Genomic DNA, 15,940 nt, shown 5'->3' on the forward strand with positions numbered 1-15,940 from the left:
CTTCCCTGCCGGAGAGGAGGACGTTTCGTCTGCGCAGCGACTCGGCGTCCGCCTTAACCAGCTCTGGTAACCTCGCCGGGATCGAGGCTGCTCTGAGGGTTGACCCCGATGGGGTGTAGAAGCGCTTCTGGTGTTCCAATGGGACCGGAAGCCAACGCGCCTTCTCGGTCGTCCTTGTTGCGAGAGCGTCGGAGGCCTGGGCCATGGCTCTCGCCGTCTGCGTACTCCATGGAAGGTGGAGGGGAGTAGGCTGGGCTTTCTGAGAGTTGGCCGTCATGAAGATGTCAGACTCGAATGTGGCTTCCTCTTCTTTCGGGGGGCCCAGTCGATTCGCCCTCCGAACCCTCGCGAGGACGTCCGAGAAGGAAGGTGGGACCACCATCGAGGATTCCGACTGGGAAACGGGAGGGGAAAGGGAGCGTGGCCCCCCTCCTACGGCGCTGTGGACATCGTCGTCGGCGTAGGAGGGGTCGGCATGGGCAGAGAGGAACCTCACACTACCATCCTCGTCACTGATGGGTTCAGGGGGGGGCTGAGCAAGTGGAAGCTGGTCGAGGGGGGCCCTTGGGGGCGGAGACTCCTCACGAGCTTCCGTGCGGTGCACGAACCGCGCTTGAGAAGCGCGGAAAAATTCCCGTTGGGCCTCCATCTGTTCCTTCAACGTAGTGACGAGTGAACAGAGAGTGGGGAGGAGGTCCGGGGAATGTCCTCTTGGAGAGTCCCGCCTGGGTGCGGATGGTCCGGGAGACGCCAAGGGGAGACTGCCTCCTCTGGACGAAGCTGAGTCACCTACGACGAACGCGCGTGTGGGTACACCTCGGGCTTCCTGCCCACCGGGCATAGAAAGGGTTCCGGTGATGACCCGGCTCGTCTGACGATAGGTGGAAGGACTGGGGGTCACCCGAGAAGGAGAAGAGGCTGACGCGCTCCGAATCTCCGAACTCGGTTCCTTTGTCCGTGGAAAAAGCTCGTACCCGGGGGGTAGTTCGCGGGGGCCGGAGGCGCGTGCCCGTCGAAGCTAACCACCCTTTGGGCAGGAACAGGAGACAATTTAGCCTGAGACTGACTCGGGGCGGCTATTGTACAACCTTTCCGTTTACTACGCTTAGGAGGGGGGAGACAACTGCCCGCGTCCTCCGCCGACGTAGCATGCCTTCTCTTTGTGTCGGGTGAGGGGGGAAGCCATCTTCCTTGCCCGCGTACTTTGACCCGTGGCTGCACCTTCCGGTGAGCATGAAATACGCGGACCACTGTTTATCACCCCATTGAGCGCACGTAGTACACGGGGATGAAGGGGAACATTCCAGATTCCGACAATGGATACACCAAGAGTGTGGGTCCACAGTTGTCGGTGGGAGAATAGCCCGGCAGCGAAATTCACCGCGGGCGAAGGCACACATGCTATCGCGAACAACAACACTAGGACCAGATTCCATACTTACAGAGAAGCGGAGAATACCCGGTGGAGATTAAAGAGAGGAATAAAGGGAGGGAACAGGGGTCTCAAGCGCTTCCAAGCAGGGGGAAGACGGCGATGCAGGACGTTCCACACAAAGGACGCCGTTGGAAGGGTGTAGAAGGTCGATGCCGAGTGCGTGCCTTTCGTTCGAGACAATCGAACGATGTCGGGTTTGGCGCAGGAAATTAACTTTTCCTGATACAAGCACGGGAGCGGGGAATACGGTCCCCGAACTGAACTTCAGTGTTAGCCGGACTGTGAGAGATGTTGACTCGATCGCTACCGCTTAGACAATGGAGCTTCTACCCTCCTACCCTTGTGGGGGGAGGGGGGGGCCCCTTGCCCCAGGAGGGCCCCTTACTGAGGATAATGGTTGCCCAGACCCTCGGAGTGAGGTGTTTTCAAGCACACACAGTGTTAGCGGTAGAAACGCGCCGCGTATCCTTGGGTAAGGAGTACCGAAGAGTTTGTATTCTTCGGAACAAACCCAGTTTTGGCTGTGGCATTCCTTGGGGAGACGGGACTGCTCGGACAGACAGTCTTGGGAACGACAACAACAACAACAACTACAATTGTACTTCATCTACCTTTCCAAATATAGACAGCTGACAACCAGCGACTGCTTCCTTCCCCCAACTACTTTCATCTGGTGACAGAGAAAGTCATATCCTAATACAACATAGACAGAAGTTCTAAGTTTCTTCCTTGAGAAATTTATGGGAAGCCCTAAGAACCATTGCCAGCAACTGTGAGGCTGTAGGTTTCTTATTAATGTAACTTGAAGAAATGGTAATTATTATCATTATCAGCAAACATTCAATGCAAAAGTACCTCACCTGCTTGGTTGCTAGATGATAGATACACATCTGAGCACACTTCTCATGAGGTCCACCCACTGTATAACGTAGATACACAAATTTCTTCTGATCAGGACTGACTCTTGGTGACCGCACATGGTGGCCAGGACCAACAAGCTCAGCTGCAAAAAATATAAAGTGTATTTTTACATTATTCAGAACCCTGACCAAATGAAATACATAGGCAAAGTGTCATTTCTTACCAAGTGACACTAAAATGACAATAAATTGTCCTCACAGAACCACTCTATTCAGTTCTGAATTCTTTAGGACAGATTAAAGTACGATGGAAATTCAGACATCAATACATACATACAATTACCAATGGAAGGAAATAGATGGAAGGGTAGTGAGTGGTGGGATGAGGAAGCAAAGAAGGTTGTAGAAGAGAAGATATGTATATTCACAGATTGGTTACAAAACAGGATGAGAGAATCATATGAGAGGTACAAAGAAAAGAGAAGTAAAGCATAAGATAAAGGAGGCAAAGAGGAGAGCAGATGTGAAATGGGATAAGAGTATGACAGAAAATTTTGAAAGTAATAAAATGTTTTGGAAAGAAAATAAGGGAGGAAGAGGAGGTGAGTCAAGTAGAGAAGAAAAGGTAAAAGGTGTATATGGAGAGATGATAATGGAAGAGATGGCAGTAAGAGGAAGATGGGCAAAGTACTTTAGGGAGTTACTAAATGTGAAGGAGGACAGGAAGGGAAAGGTAGTTGCAGTGGGAAGTGCTAAGAAAATGATAGTGATGGGTGAGGAAAATGGAGGAGAAATAAGGAAAGATGAAGTGAAAGCAATTATTAAAATGACAAGAGGAGGTAAGGCACCTGGGTTGGATGGGTGTCATGTGGAGTGTCTAAAATAGGGAGGCAAAGTGATGGTGGACTGGCTGGTGAGGTTATTCAATGTTTGTTTAAGAGAGGGTAGAGTACCGAGGGACTGGAGGAGTGCCTTATAGTTCCACTTTACAAGGGGAAAAAGAGGACAAGCTTGAATGTAGTAGTTTCAGAGGAATCAATTTGCGAGTGTAGCTGGGAAGGCTTATAGGAGTGTTTTGATTGAGGGGATTAGGAGAGGATCAGAGGAAGTAATTGGTGAAGAACAGTATGGGTTTAGGACAAGTAGGGGTTGTGCAGATCAGATTTTTGTGGTAAGACATATATGTGAGAAAGCTATAGGAAAAGGTAAGGATGTTTTTTGGGCCTTTATGGATTTGGAAAAGGCTTATGACAGGGTAGACTGGGAGGTATTGCAGATATATGGGATAGATATAATACAGTAAAGGGGCAGATGGGCTGATTGTGCTTTCCTCCTAGATCTACAAAAAGCGTTTGATAAAGTACCATGCAAAAAACTATTAAGAAACAGAAAACCATAGGAGGGATACAAAGTAAACTACTGAAATGGATGGAGGACTTTTTGCATGGAAGAAAAATGAGAATAGTGCTCAGAGATAAGAGTTCTACGTGGGGAGAGGTGATTAGTGGAATTCCACAAGGATCAGTATTGGCACCAAGAAAGTTTGCTATGTGAGGGACATGGACGAGTATGGAATGTTAGATGAGCTTCTTTGCAGATAATGCAAAACTGTTAAAGAAAGTGAGTACTGAAATGGACTGTGACTCACTGCAGAGATCTAAACAGGGTTTGGGAATGGAGTCAGAACTGGGACTTCACATTAAGAAATATAGCACAATGGAATTTGAAAAAAAAAAAAAAAAAAAAAAAAAAAAAGGATATCAGGACATTATGAAATTGGTGCACAGGAAGTAAAGAAAGTGGGATCTGAAAATTTCCTGGGAGTAATCATCACAAGACATGTCCCCTGACAAACAAAATTGTTGGCAAAACCTATAACTTGCTAAGATCAATAAAAGTGGCTTTAACTTACTTGGATGAAGAAATGGTAAAGGAAATACTAGTCACACTGATAAGGCCAAAATTGGAGTACACAGCAACACTATAGTCACTCAGTACTAAAAAGAATATAAGGAAAATTGAGAGAATCTAGAGACCAACTACAAAGATGGCCCCAACACTTTCGAAACTGTCATATGAAGCCATATTGTCAAAACTAGAATTACAGACTCCGGAACAAAGAAAAAGAGTTGACTTGTTGACTATCTACAGAATTACGAGAGGTATAGAAGTCCTTGATAGAATAGACTTACTAATTTGGGATACAAGAAACACAAGAGGACATGGAAGGAAACTCAAAAAGGACAGTTATAGAAGAGACCTGAAAAAAACAGCTTTCCCCATAGAGTGGTGGATGTATGGAAAATACTAGACAAAAGAATATTATGTGCAAAAACAATACACAAAATTAAGACCAAATTAGATATGGTGAGATACAGAGACAGGACACCACTAACGTAGCTCCCCTTCTCGTAAGATATATTATGTAAACACACCTTGAGAGATCAAAGAGAAAAAGGTGACAGATTACAGTATTCAGGTCACTAAAGGGGATAAATTGCATTGACAGAAGACATCTCTTCATTAACCCCTTCACTCCGGGCCAGAATCTCGCGGGCAGCATTAGCTGCCAGACGTGCGATGTTGCGTCATAATACTCGCATTATAAAAAATATAATACTCGCATTATAAAAAATAAAGTTACCGCTGTATTGCTCGTTCTCTTTCACCCGTGAATTTTGATAACCATAGAAAATATGATGAAGCCAGTTTACAGAGTATGGGGGTCACGCAGGTACAACTACAATATATATAATCAAGACGCCGACATCGGCATCCTCGCGTACCCACTTGCTCCTCATGACGCCTACGTAGGCGTCATCATATCAAAGGGGTTAAGAATGAGAGAGCTTTAAGAGGTCATGGGAACAAATTAAGAAAGACATGTCTACAGGATGTGATAAAATACTGCTTTCCATATGGATGTACAAATACCAGGAATAGCTTAGATGGTGATATGGGCCAAGCTCAAACATTACATGAATTCAAATCTAAATATAATAATTGGAAATCAAGTATATAGATTAAGTTGGAACTGTACATGTATTTGAGTTTAGGTATGTTAGAAAATTAGAGAACAGGAGACTGAATCCAATGAGTATTGCATCTTTTCTGTATACTACAATTAGGTAAATACACATCATGTACAAAAGTTCTAGATTAAAAGAAAATAAAACATAGTTAACTTACTGTAATTTCCTTTCAAATCAAGGTGAAAGATAACAGACTCTCTGTTGGGACAGTAAATAAGACCAAGGTGTATTGGCTGGGTCTTATAGCCAACTCCTACTAAACCTTGATCCATCCACACCACCTGTCCAGCACACAAGTTTTGTGGCAGGGTGAAAACTTCTACCTGCATGGAAGTCACATCCAACACACATACCACCCCCTGTGAACGATTAATTGGTATAAAGTTGCAGCAAACAATGCAAATACCTTAAAAATTCTATGAAATGGGGCTATGGTCTATTTGTCAATACATCTCTATATTCAAGGGAGAAATTAATTTTGAACTAATAATGGTAAATGTGGATAAAAGTAAGGTGATGAGATGTACAAGGGGTGAAAGTGGCAGTAGACTGGAAGTGAACATTAAGGGAGAGCGACTGGAGGAAGTGGATAGTTTTAGATACTTGGGTGCAAGTGTAGCAGGAAAAGGTGGAGTGAAGGTGGAGGTAGAATGTAGATTGAGAGAAGCGAGTAAATGCCTTGGTGGTTTAAAGAGTGTAATGAGGAATAGACATTTGGGACAGAAACATTTGGGGCAGAAACGTGGAACATAAGAGAAGAAGAGAGAAGGAGTTTGAATGTGTTTGAGATGAGGTGTCTGAGAAGTATAACAATAACACAACTGGAAAGTAAAAGATAGGATCCCATGAAAGTGAAACTGGGAAAGGAGATGTGGGTTTTTGTAAGTGCATATGGGCCTGGTAGTGAGAAGAGTGTAGAGGAGAGGGAGGCTTTTTGGACAGATTTAAATGAGAGCATAGAGGGATTAGGGTGAAATGTCAATGTTGGTATTGGGAGACCTTAATGCTAGGGTAGGAAATGAACCTATAGATGGAGTGGTTGGGAATTATGGAGTTCCAGGAATTATTTTTAGTAGAGAGTTGATGGTGGGGATGTGTCTAGAAAGAGAGTTGATGATAGCAAATACAGTGTTTTACAGTGTTTAGGAACAAAGTCAAGCATAAGTACACATGGGAGAGGGTGGTGGATAGAAGTATTTACCTAGTTATATTTTACAGGATGAGAGCTATGCTTGTAGTGACCCGGTTTTGTATCTCTCCGAATCCAGTTTATTCTTAAAATCTTGTAGTGTTAATGGACTATATAGTGGTAACAAGGAGTATAGTAGGGAGAGTTAAGGATGTACATGTTCTAAGGGGAGAGGGTGGGGGAATATCAGATCATTTTTTGGAGGGTAAGTTGAGAGTGGAGGATAGATGGATAAAGAGAAAAAGGACAGAAGGTAAGGAGGTGCTTAGAGAGAACTGCTTAAATGAGAAAGAAAAGGAGAATGAGTACAAGAAGAAGCTGAGAGAGGAGAGGGAGGGAGTGAAAGATAGAGTAGAACTAGGAGTGAAGGAGGAATGGGGATGGTTCAAGGAGGAAGTCACAAGGTGTGTAAAGATGGTGTGTGGAACAATGAGGACAGGAGGAAATAGAAGGAAGGATAGTGAGTGATGGGATGAGGAAGCAATGAAGGTTGTAGAAGACAAAATGTGAGCTTTCACAGATTGGTTACAAAATAGGACAAGAGAATCATATGAGAGGCAAAAAGAAGAGAGAAGTAAAGCATAAGATAAAGGAGGCAAAGAGGAGAGCAGTTGTGAAATAGGGTAAGAGTAGGACAGAAAATTTTGAAAGTAATAAAAAGATGTTTTGGAAGGAAATTAAGAGAGGATACTTGAGGAGGTGAATAAAGTAGGGAATAAAAGATAAAAGGTGCAGATGGAGAGATGATAATGGAAAAGAAGGCAGTAGGAGGAAGATGGGCAAAGTATTTTAGGGAGTTGCTAAATGTGAAGGAGGATAAGGAGGGAAATGCAGTTGCAGTGGGAAACACTAAGAAAATGACAGTGATGAGTGAGGAAAATGGAGGAGAAATAAGGAAAGATGAGGTGAAGGCAGTTGTTCAGATGATGAGAGCAGGTAAGGCACCTGGGTTGGATGGATGTCATGCAGAATGTCTAAAAAAAGGAGGTACATTGATGGTGGACTGGCTGGTTAGGTTATTCAATGTTTGCTTTAAGAGAGGGTAGAGTACCGGAGGACTGGAAGAGTGCCTGTATAGTTCCACTTTACTAGGGAAAAGGGGACAAGTGTAAGTGTAGTAGTTTCAGAGGGGTCACCTTATTAAGTGTAGTTGGGAAGTCTTATGGGAGGGTCTTAATTGAGATGATTAGGAAAGGGACATAAGGAGTAATTGGTGAAGAACAGTGTGAGTTTAGGACAGGTTGGGGTTGCACAGATCAGATTTTTGTGATAAGACAGATATGTGAGAAAGCTTTAGGAAAAGGTAAGGATGTTTTTTGGGCTCTTATGGATCTGGAATTTGGCTTATGACAGGGAGGTGGAGGTAGAATGTACATTGAGAGAAGCAAGTAAATGTCTTGGGGGATTAAAAAATGTAATGAGAAATAGATATTTGGGAATGGATGCTAAGAGGAGATTGTATGAAGGAGCAATTGTGCCAACAGCACTGTATGGGGCAGAAACATGGAACATAAGAGATGAAGAGAGGAGTTTGAATATGTTTGAGATGAGGTATCTGAGAACTATGCTAGGGGTTATTAGGCTGGATAGAGTGAGAAACGAGGAGGTGAGGAGGAGAACGGGGGTGGAAAGGGAGTTGGGAGATAGGGATGATGAAAGAGTATTAGGATGGTTTGGACACATGGAAAGAATGAGTGAAGAAAGACTAGTAAAAGAGGTGTGGAAGGAAGAGGTGGAAGGAGTGAACATGAGGGGTCGACCTAGGATGAGATGGATGGATGGGGTAAAAGGGGCTTTGGGAAAGAGGGGAATGTTAGTTGAGGAAGGACGGGAGAGGACAGAAGATAGGGGTGAATGGAGAATGGTTGTGTATGGATGATGCTCTGATGCATGAGGTGGAGTGGGTGGGGGATGGGGGATGAGGGAGTATGTGTGAGAAATAAACTGACGCAGCCTGAAGGGATTTCTCCCCATCTAGGTGTTTATCCCATGCATAACATAGTAAAAGTCTGAACAATGAATGTTAATCATGGGTGAACTGCTCCAAATGCATAAGTACATAGAAGTTAGGTAATGACAGGTAATAGTAATACTACCGAAACTAGAAAAGGTGCATTTGATGCAATATCTTAAGATAAAATAAATCTATATCTTACCACACTCTGACCCTCCATCTGTTCACCCCAATCACTAACGTACAAAAATTCAGTGCCTGGTGCATCCTTGCCCTCACTGCAATAAATTTAGTGATAATTAAAAACATATCCAAGTATTTTAATTACTACTACTATTAGTGCTAATACTACCACCACTACTACTGCATTTTGCTTATATTCATATGCAAATACACAAAAGGTCTTCTAAGTAAACTAATATATATATATATATATATATATATATATATATATATATATATATATATATATATATATATATATATATATATGTGTGTGTGTGTGCATGTGTAAAAAGTATATAAATAAAATAAATAAATTAAGCCCCAGGTCTCTTGCAGGAGACCAGTGGCTCCCAGCTAACTGGCAATAACCATTAGACTGACTCATCATCACTCGAGGAAGAAATAATATGTTCTTGTCTGGGTATAGCTTGGGCTGGGCAGTTTAAGATGAGGTACTTAATGCCTCCAGGCTAGTACAGTGGTAGCATGCTGGCCTTGTAATCATGGAGGTGGCAGATTGAGCCTTGCCCAAGCCCATGAACTTAGCTGTTTACTGGGTAGGTTACTGCCATGGCTGGGCACCACAGTGGGGGGTTGAGGCTTGCCTCAGCTAAGATTCTGAAGACAGTCTTTGAGACTGATATCGGAACTAAAACCCAGCAACTTTAGCTTTACTTACCTATTTGTATTGACCTAATTATGGTATACTGGAAAGGAGCAACATGTCATTAGGTCTCATCTTCTACTCTCCAATTTATCATACCTAACCACAAATTCAGTGTCCTCTGTGTGATGGTTGAATCTAAAGCAGATTGTTTTTGTAGCCAGCCCTATTCTGTGTAGGTAATGTCTTCATGCTGGATGATGACCTGAATGCAAGCATGCTAGTGTTGTTCTTGCTTCTCTTTGGAGGGATATGTCGGTGAAGAGGGTGATGGAGTGCAGTTTGGTGGTCAGTCTTGAAGAGTTTATTTTGTGATCTGGGTGTGCATGTATTTTTGTTTTGGTTTGGAAGGTAAATGCATGGGAGGGGAAATGAGATGGATAAAGGAAATGGAGAGAATGGGAGGTGAGTCAGTTGTTGTTTGCTGACAACACTGCATTTATAGCAGGGTCAGAGGGGGATGATGGGAGTTATGGCTGCACTTTTAAACCTTCCGCCAGTTCTGGTGAATGCTATTTACCATTAGAAGGTAGAGTTTTACCTGATGTTCTAGTTAAGTGTATTTGGCTTATCAGCTTATCTACAAAACCTACCAATATTTTTCGTAACTATAATTAACAAAGTTAATAGAATTCTTCTTTCTAATGGTAGAAAGTGATCGCCAGGGCTGGCAAAAAGATTTAAGAGTACAGCCCTTAGTGATGGAATTTGGGAAGGTATGTGATAAGAGAAAGTTGAAGGTATATGTGGGTAAAAGGTGATGAGATGTACAAGGGGAGAGGATGGCAGTGAGTTGGATGTCTTAAAGGAGAGAGGGTGAGGAAAGTGGATAGTTGCATTTGGAGTCACATGTGGCAGGAAAGGGAAGAATGGAGGTGGAGGTAAATTGTAGATTGAGAAAAGCAAGTAAATGCCTTGGGGGATTAAAGTGTCATGATAAAAAGGTATTTCGGAATGGATGCAAAGAGGAGATTGTATGAGAGGGTGATTGTGCCACCATTCTATGGGGAGAGACTTGGAAGTTAAGAGAAGCAGAGAGAAAAATTAAATGTGATTTGAGATGAAATGTCTGAGAAGTATGTTAGGGGTTACAAGGTTTGACAGAATGAGAAATGACAAGGTGAGGAAGAGAGCGGGGGCAGAAAAAGAGATGGCAGATAGGGTTGATGAAAGAGTACTGGGATGGTTTGGACACATGGAAAGGAGTGAAAAAAAGATTAATAATAGAGGTGTGGAGGGCAGAGGTGAATGGAATGAACTTTAAGGGATGACTGAGGATGAGGTGGATGGTGTGAAAGGATCTCTGAGCAAGAGGGGAATGTCTGTTGAGCAAGGGAGAAGGCAAGAGATAGGGGTTTGAGGAGAATGGCTGCCTATAGATTATACTGTGATGCAAAGGGGAGGGAAGAAGGTAATGGTTATGCATTTAACTAGTTGTATTTATTTAGTTGTATTTTACGGGACGGGAGCTATGCTCGTTGTGACCCGTTTTCGTATCTCTCCACATCCAGTTTATTCTTGAACTCAGGATTTGGGAGATAGGGTTGATGAAAGAATATTAGGATGGTTTGGACACATGGAAAGAATGAGTGAAGAAAGACTAGTAAAAGAGGTATGGAAGGCAGATGTGGAGGGAGTGAACATGAGGGGACGTCCTAGGATGAGGTGGATGGATGGGGTGAAGGGGGCTTTGGGGAAGAGGGGAATGTCTGTTGAGGAAGGAAGGGAGAGGATGGAAGACAGAGGTGAGTGGAGAATGGTTGTATATGGATGATGTTGTGACTGCATGAGGAGGAATGGGCGGGGGTGTGGGGGGTGTTGTAGTATGTGTGAGTAAATTTTGACGCAGCCCGAAGGGATTTCTCCCCGTCCTCGCCTTATATGCAAAGGGGGACGGAGAGGGGGGGTCGCCGATTAAATGAAGCGGCCTTGCTGTGGATGTACTGTGTCTTGCGACACTGCTTCTGACCCAGGGCGGTGGGCAGGGTGCAGGGATGACCCGTCATCCAGGAGGTGCTCAGATGAGAGGAAGGGTGGGAGGGGTGTGGAGGGTATTTAGGGATGAAATGGATGGGAGTGTTTTTATGCCTTTCCCTTTTTGGCTACCTCCCTTGGAAGGGGGAAAAAGCCTTGGTATATGTATGTATGTATGTATAGTTCTGGCGTTCAGTGTTTCACTGTTTAGTTTATTCCAGACATCGACCACTCTGTGAGTGATATTTTGACACAGCCCAAAGGGATTTCTCTCTGTCTTTTTAATTTTCCACATGAGGGGATGGAGATAGGGGTTGCCAATTAAGTGAAACAGCCTTGCTGTGGATGTACTGTCTTGCTGCATTAATTCTGTCCAAGGGTAGTGGGCAGGAGCCAGGGATGACCCTTCATCCATGAGGAGCTAAGATGACAGGAGGAAAAGGGTGGTGGATGAGAGTGGAATGGGTAGGAATTAGTACATGCCTTTTGACTTTGCTACCTCCCTTATAATGGGAAAAGAGCCCTTGGTATACAGACTGAATTTGTCACACTAAGAAAACGATGTAACTTATCAATATTCTAGGGTGATGAGAATTCAGTAATTAATCTCATTTTTTCAGGATCAGATTGAAAATCATCCTTGGTAATAAAAGTATCCATAAAAGCAACATGATCCATTCATAGAACCAGCTTGTCCTTGTTCAGTTGGTAATATTCTTCATGACACCTTTTGAAAAATGTTTCCAGATATTGATCATGTTCTTCAGTAGACTTACCATGAATAATGATATCACTGAAATGTTGTAAACAGACTAGAGCTTTCATCAAGTACAACAAACCAATCAGCATTAGAAAATACTTTAGACTGACCTAATTCATGTACGAGTATAGTGACTTAAAGTGTGGGCACTGTGTAATGCTCACAGAGTTGCTTTGTGCAGTTCCTTTGGGTATAAACCTATCACTATTTTTGGTCAGAATAGCCACCATATGAGGATGAAACCATTATCAAAAGTACAAAATTTTTGCAATGATAATGGCAGGAACAATGATTGGATTCTCTTATTGTCTTGCTGGTCTGGCATACTACTTAGAAGTAGTATGCCAGACCAGCAAGACAATCAGAGAATCCAATCTATGTAGCTGAGTTTTAGTGGTTGTGGCAGTACTGTTGGTCAGAATTATATGATTCCTGCAGCTGGTTATTTTTTGTTGTTCTTATCTATCACCAAGAGCTTCTTCCCCCCTATAAATGAGATAGCTCAGTCAAAGGCACATACCTACTCCTACCCATTTCACTCTCATCCATCACCCTTCCTCCCTCTCATCTTAGCTCCTTGTGGATGATGAGTCATCCCTGTATCCCACCCACTGCCCTGGGTCAGTCAGAAGCAATGTAACAAAACACAGTACATCCACAGCAAGGCCATTTCACTTAATTGGAGAGCCCCCCTCTCCATCCCCTCATCCAAAAAGAGAGAAGATGAGAAAGCAGCTCAAAGAGATTTCTCCCAGTCTTCTCTTTTTCTAAAAGAGAAGAGAAGTAAAGCACAAGGTAAAGGAGCAAAGAGGAGAACAGATGTGAAATGGGGTAGGAGTATGACAGAAAATTTTGAAAGTAATAAAAAGATGTTTTGGAAAGAAATTAAGAGAGGAAGAGGCGGCGAATCAAGTAGAGAAGAAAAGGTAAAAGGTGCAGATGGAGAGATGATAATGGAAGAGAAGGCAGTAAGAGAAAGATGTGCAGACTATATTAGGGAGTTGCTAAATGTGAAGGAGGATAGGGAGGGAAAGATAGTTGCAGTGGGAAGTGCTAAGAAAATGACAGTGATACATACATATACCAAAGGCTTTTTCCCCCTACATGGGGGGTAGCCATGGCATAGAAAAAAGAAGAAAACAAAGTTGGTATCTACAAAATTCCATGCAAAGGATATAGCAAGTCTTACATTGGCAAAACATCTTGTGATATAAAATCCTGCATGTGTAATCATCGCAATAATGTGCAAAACAAGACCACCAATGCCTTTGCCACACATCACAATAACACCAACCACTTAAAGGATTGGTACCATGCTGAACTGATATTATGTGAAACCGACAAGGTAATGAGAAAATGTTCAGAAGCAGCAACTATAGAGTTTAAACACTATAGAAGAAAACTGAGGCAGAAAGCAGAAGCCCCTTTAATTCATTTAATTCCTGTAAGAAAGATTTTAAATGGTGCACCATGGAATCCCATGTCCTAGTGTCCTTTCCTCATTCACTCTGGGATGTTTAATAGCTTAGCGGTTATATTATACATCTATGTACTTCAGAAAGTTTCAACAAGCAATCTGTTGTACTGTTAATAAAGATTTCATCCTCTTCTGGTTTTTACTCTAACCATTTTGTTGGCAATTGCAATTCTAGAACATCACAATTTTCCTTTGAGGGAATTACTAATTGACTTACCAAGGGTATAGATTGCTCAACCTGCTTAAGAACTCTAATACTGACTAATCTTACTCAGCTTCATTCCATCAGCTTGAATATGGTGTACAGTGGTGAGATTTTTCTGTAGAATGCAGTGTTTTCATGTGGTGTGTTGTGTTTTCTTCGTCAAGGATGCGTTATGTCGCCCTGGCTGTTCAACTTATACATGGATGGGGTGGTGCGAGAGGTGAATGCTAGGGTAGTGAGTCAGGGATTGGAGATGGTTAAAGAAAATGGAGAAAAGTGGGAGGTGAGCCAGCTGTTGTTTGCGGACGACACTGCGCTTGTGGCAGGGTCAGAGGAGGGATTGAGGAAGTTGGTGGCAGAGTTTGGGAGAGTATGTGATAGAAGAAAGCTAAAGCTAAATGTGGGTAAAAGTAAGGTGATGAGATGTACAAGGGGTGAAAGTGGCAGTAGACTGGAAGTGAACATTAAGGGAGAGCGACTGGAGGAAGTGGATAGTTTTAGATACTTGGGTGCAAGTGTAGCAGGAAAAGGTGGAGTGAAGGTGGAGGTAGAATGTAGATTGAGAGAAGCGAGTAAATGCCTTGGTGGTTTAAAGAGTGTAATGAGGAATAGACATTTGGGAATGGATGCGAAGAGGAGACTGTATGAAGGAGTGATTGTGCCAACAGCACTGTATGGGGCAGAAACGTGGAACATAAGAGAAGAAGAGAGAAGGAGTTTGAATGTGTTTGAGATGAGGTGTCTGAGAAGTATGGTGGGGGTTACTAGGCTGGATAGAGTGAGAAATGAGGAGGTGAGGAGGAGAACAGGGGTGAAAAAGGATTTGGGAGATAGGGTTGATGAAAGAATATTAGGATGGTTTGGACACATGGAAAGAATGAGTGAAGAAAGACTAGTAAAAGAGGTATGGAAGGCAGATGTGGAGGGAGTGAACATGAGGGGACGTCCTAGGATGAGGTGGATGGATGGGGTGAAGGGGGCTTTGGGGAAGAGGGGAATGTCTGTTGAGGAAGGAAGGGAGAGGATGGAAGACAGAGGTGAGTGGAGAATGGTTGTATATGGATGATGTTGTGACTGCATGAGGAGGAATGGGCGGGGTGTGGGGGGTGGGGTAGTATGTGTGAGTAAATTTTGACGGAGCCCGAAGGGATTTCTCCCCGTCCTCGCCTTATATGCAAAGGGGGACGGAGAGGGGGGGTCGCCGATTAAATGAAGCGGCCTTGCTGTGGATGTACTGTGTCTTGCGACACTGCTTCTGACCCAGGGCGGTGGGCAGGGTGCAGGGATGACCCGTCATCCAGGAGGTGCTCAGATGAGAGGAAGGGTGGGAGGGGTGTGGAGTGTATTTAGGGATGAAATGGGTGGGAGTGTTTTTATGCCTTTCCCTTTTTGGCTACCTCCCTTGGAAGGGGGAAAAAGCCTTGGTATATGTATGTATGTATGTATGTGTTGTGTTTTGTTATGGGTATTATGTGGGCTCTTTTCCAACCAAATTTCAAATGCTGCACATTCATTCACTCTCCAAATTGTTGTAATTTTTGTACATAGTAACTCTTGTACCAAATGGCATGCTCTTCTTAAAATAATAATCATCAACCCTGACTCTCGTGCCGTTCACACCCTCCGCTCAGCGCTCCCGACGAGAAAAGTAATTCAACATGGCACATACCAGAAACAGCAACAGCTCCAAGAAACTTGAAGATATGGTGGAGAGTCTTGTGAAAGCAAGAGAAGAGGACAGACAGTTCCAGATGCAAGCAAGGAAAGAAGACCAACAGTTCCTAAGCGAGTTGAAAGAGATAGTTAAACAACAAAGGCAGGAGATACAATATCTCAAATCGACTGTAGTTAATCTCCAAGCTAGAGTGGAAGACCTAGAGCAGTACACGAGGAGAGAAGATATAATCATTAGTGGTTTAAAGATTGTGAAAACGTATTCGGAAGCTGTGAAAGGTGACTCCGACTATAGTGCAGATAACAGTGGTCAGAACATTGTAGAAAATCAAGTGATCCATTCTCTAAGTAACAAGGGAATACAGATCAGAGACACAGAGATATCAGCTTGCCATACACTGGGAAAAAGAAAACAGGACGGTACCCAAAATGTGATCGTGAGATTCGTTTCAAGAAAGTCGAAGGTGAACGTGCTGAAAAACGCCAAGAAA

The 15,940-nt window shown here is 43.4% G+C and overlaps 2 protein-coding genes across 9 annotated transcripts in view; both read right to left on the reverse strand.

The window, feature by feature from the left end:
* The window catches only part of LOC143035815 (uncharacterized), a 149,093-nt gene that overhangs the window by 59,626 nt on the left and 73,527 nt on the right, over positions 1-15,940 (reverse strand). The gene's annotated exons all lie outside the window — the stretch shown is intronic.
* LOC143035812 (acylamino-acid-releasing enzyme-like) overlaps positions 1-15,940 on the reverse strand; it is a 64,014-nt gene that overhangs the window by 25,805 nt on the left and 22,269 nt on the right. For all 8 annotated transcript variants that reach the window (XM_076202802.1, XM_076202801.1, XM_076202800.1 and 5 more), the window contains exons 7-9: positions 8,673-8,748; positions 5,485-5,686; positions 2,296-2,438 (exon numbers count right to left, since the gene is read on the reverse strand). In XM_076202802.1, the coding sequence (XP_076058917.1) occupies positions 2,296-2,438; positions 5,485-5,686; positions 8,673-8,748 (421 nt within the window). The remainder of the gene's footprint in view (positions 1-2,295; positions 2,439-5,484; positions 5,687-8,672; positions 8,749-15,940) is intronic.

Source organism: Oratosquilla oratoria, chromosome 19 (assembly GCF_046742065.1).
Source record: "Oratosquilla oratoria isolate Oo_2021 chromosome 19, ASM4674206v1, whole genome shotgun sequence".
NCBI classification, from domain to species: domain Eukaryota; kingdom Metazoa; phylum Arthropoda; class Malacostraca; order Stomatopoda; family Squillidae; genus Oratosquilla; species Oratosquilla oratoria.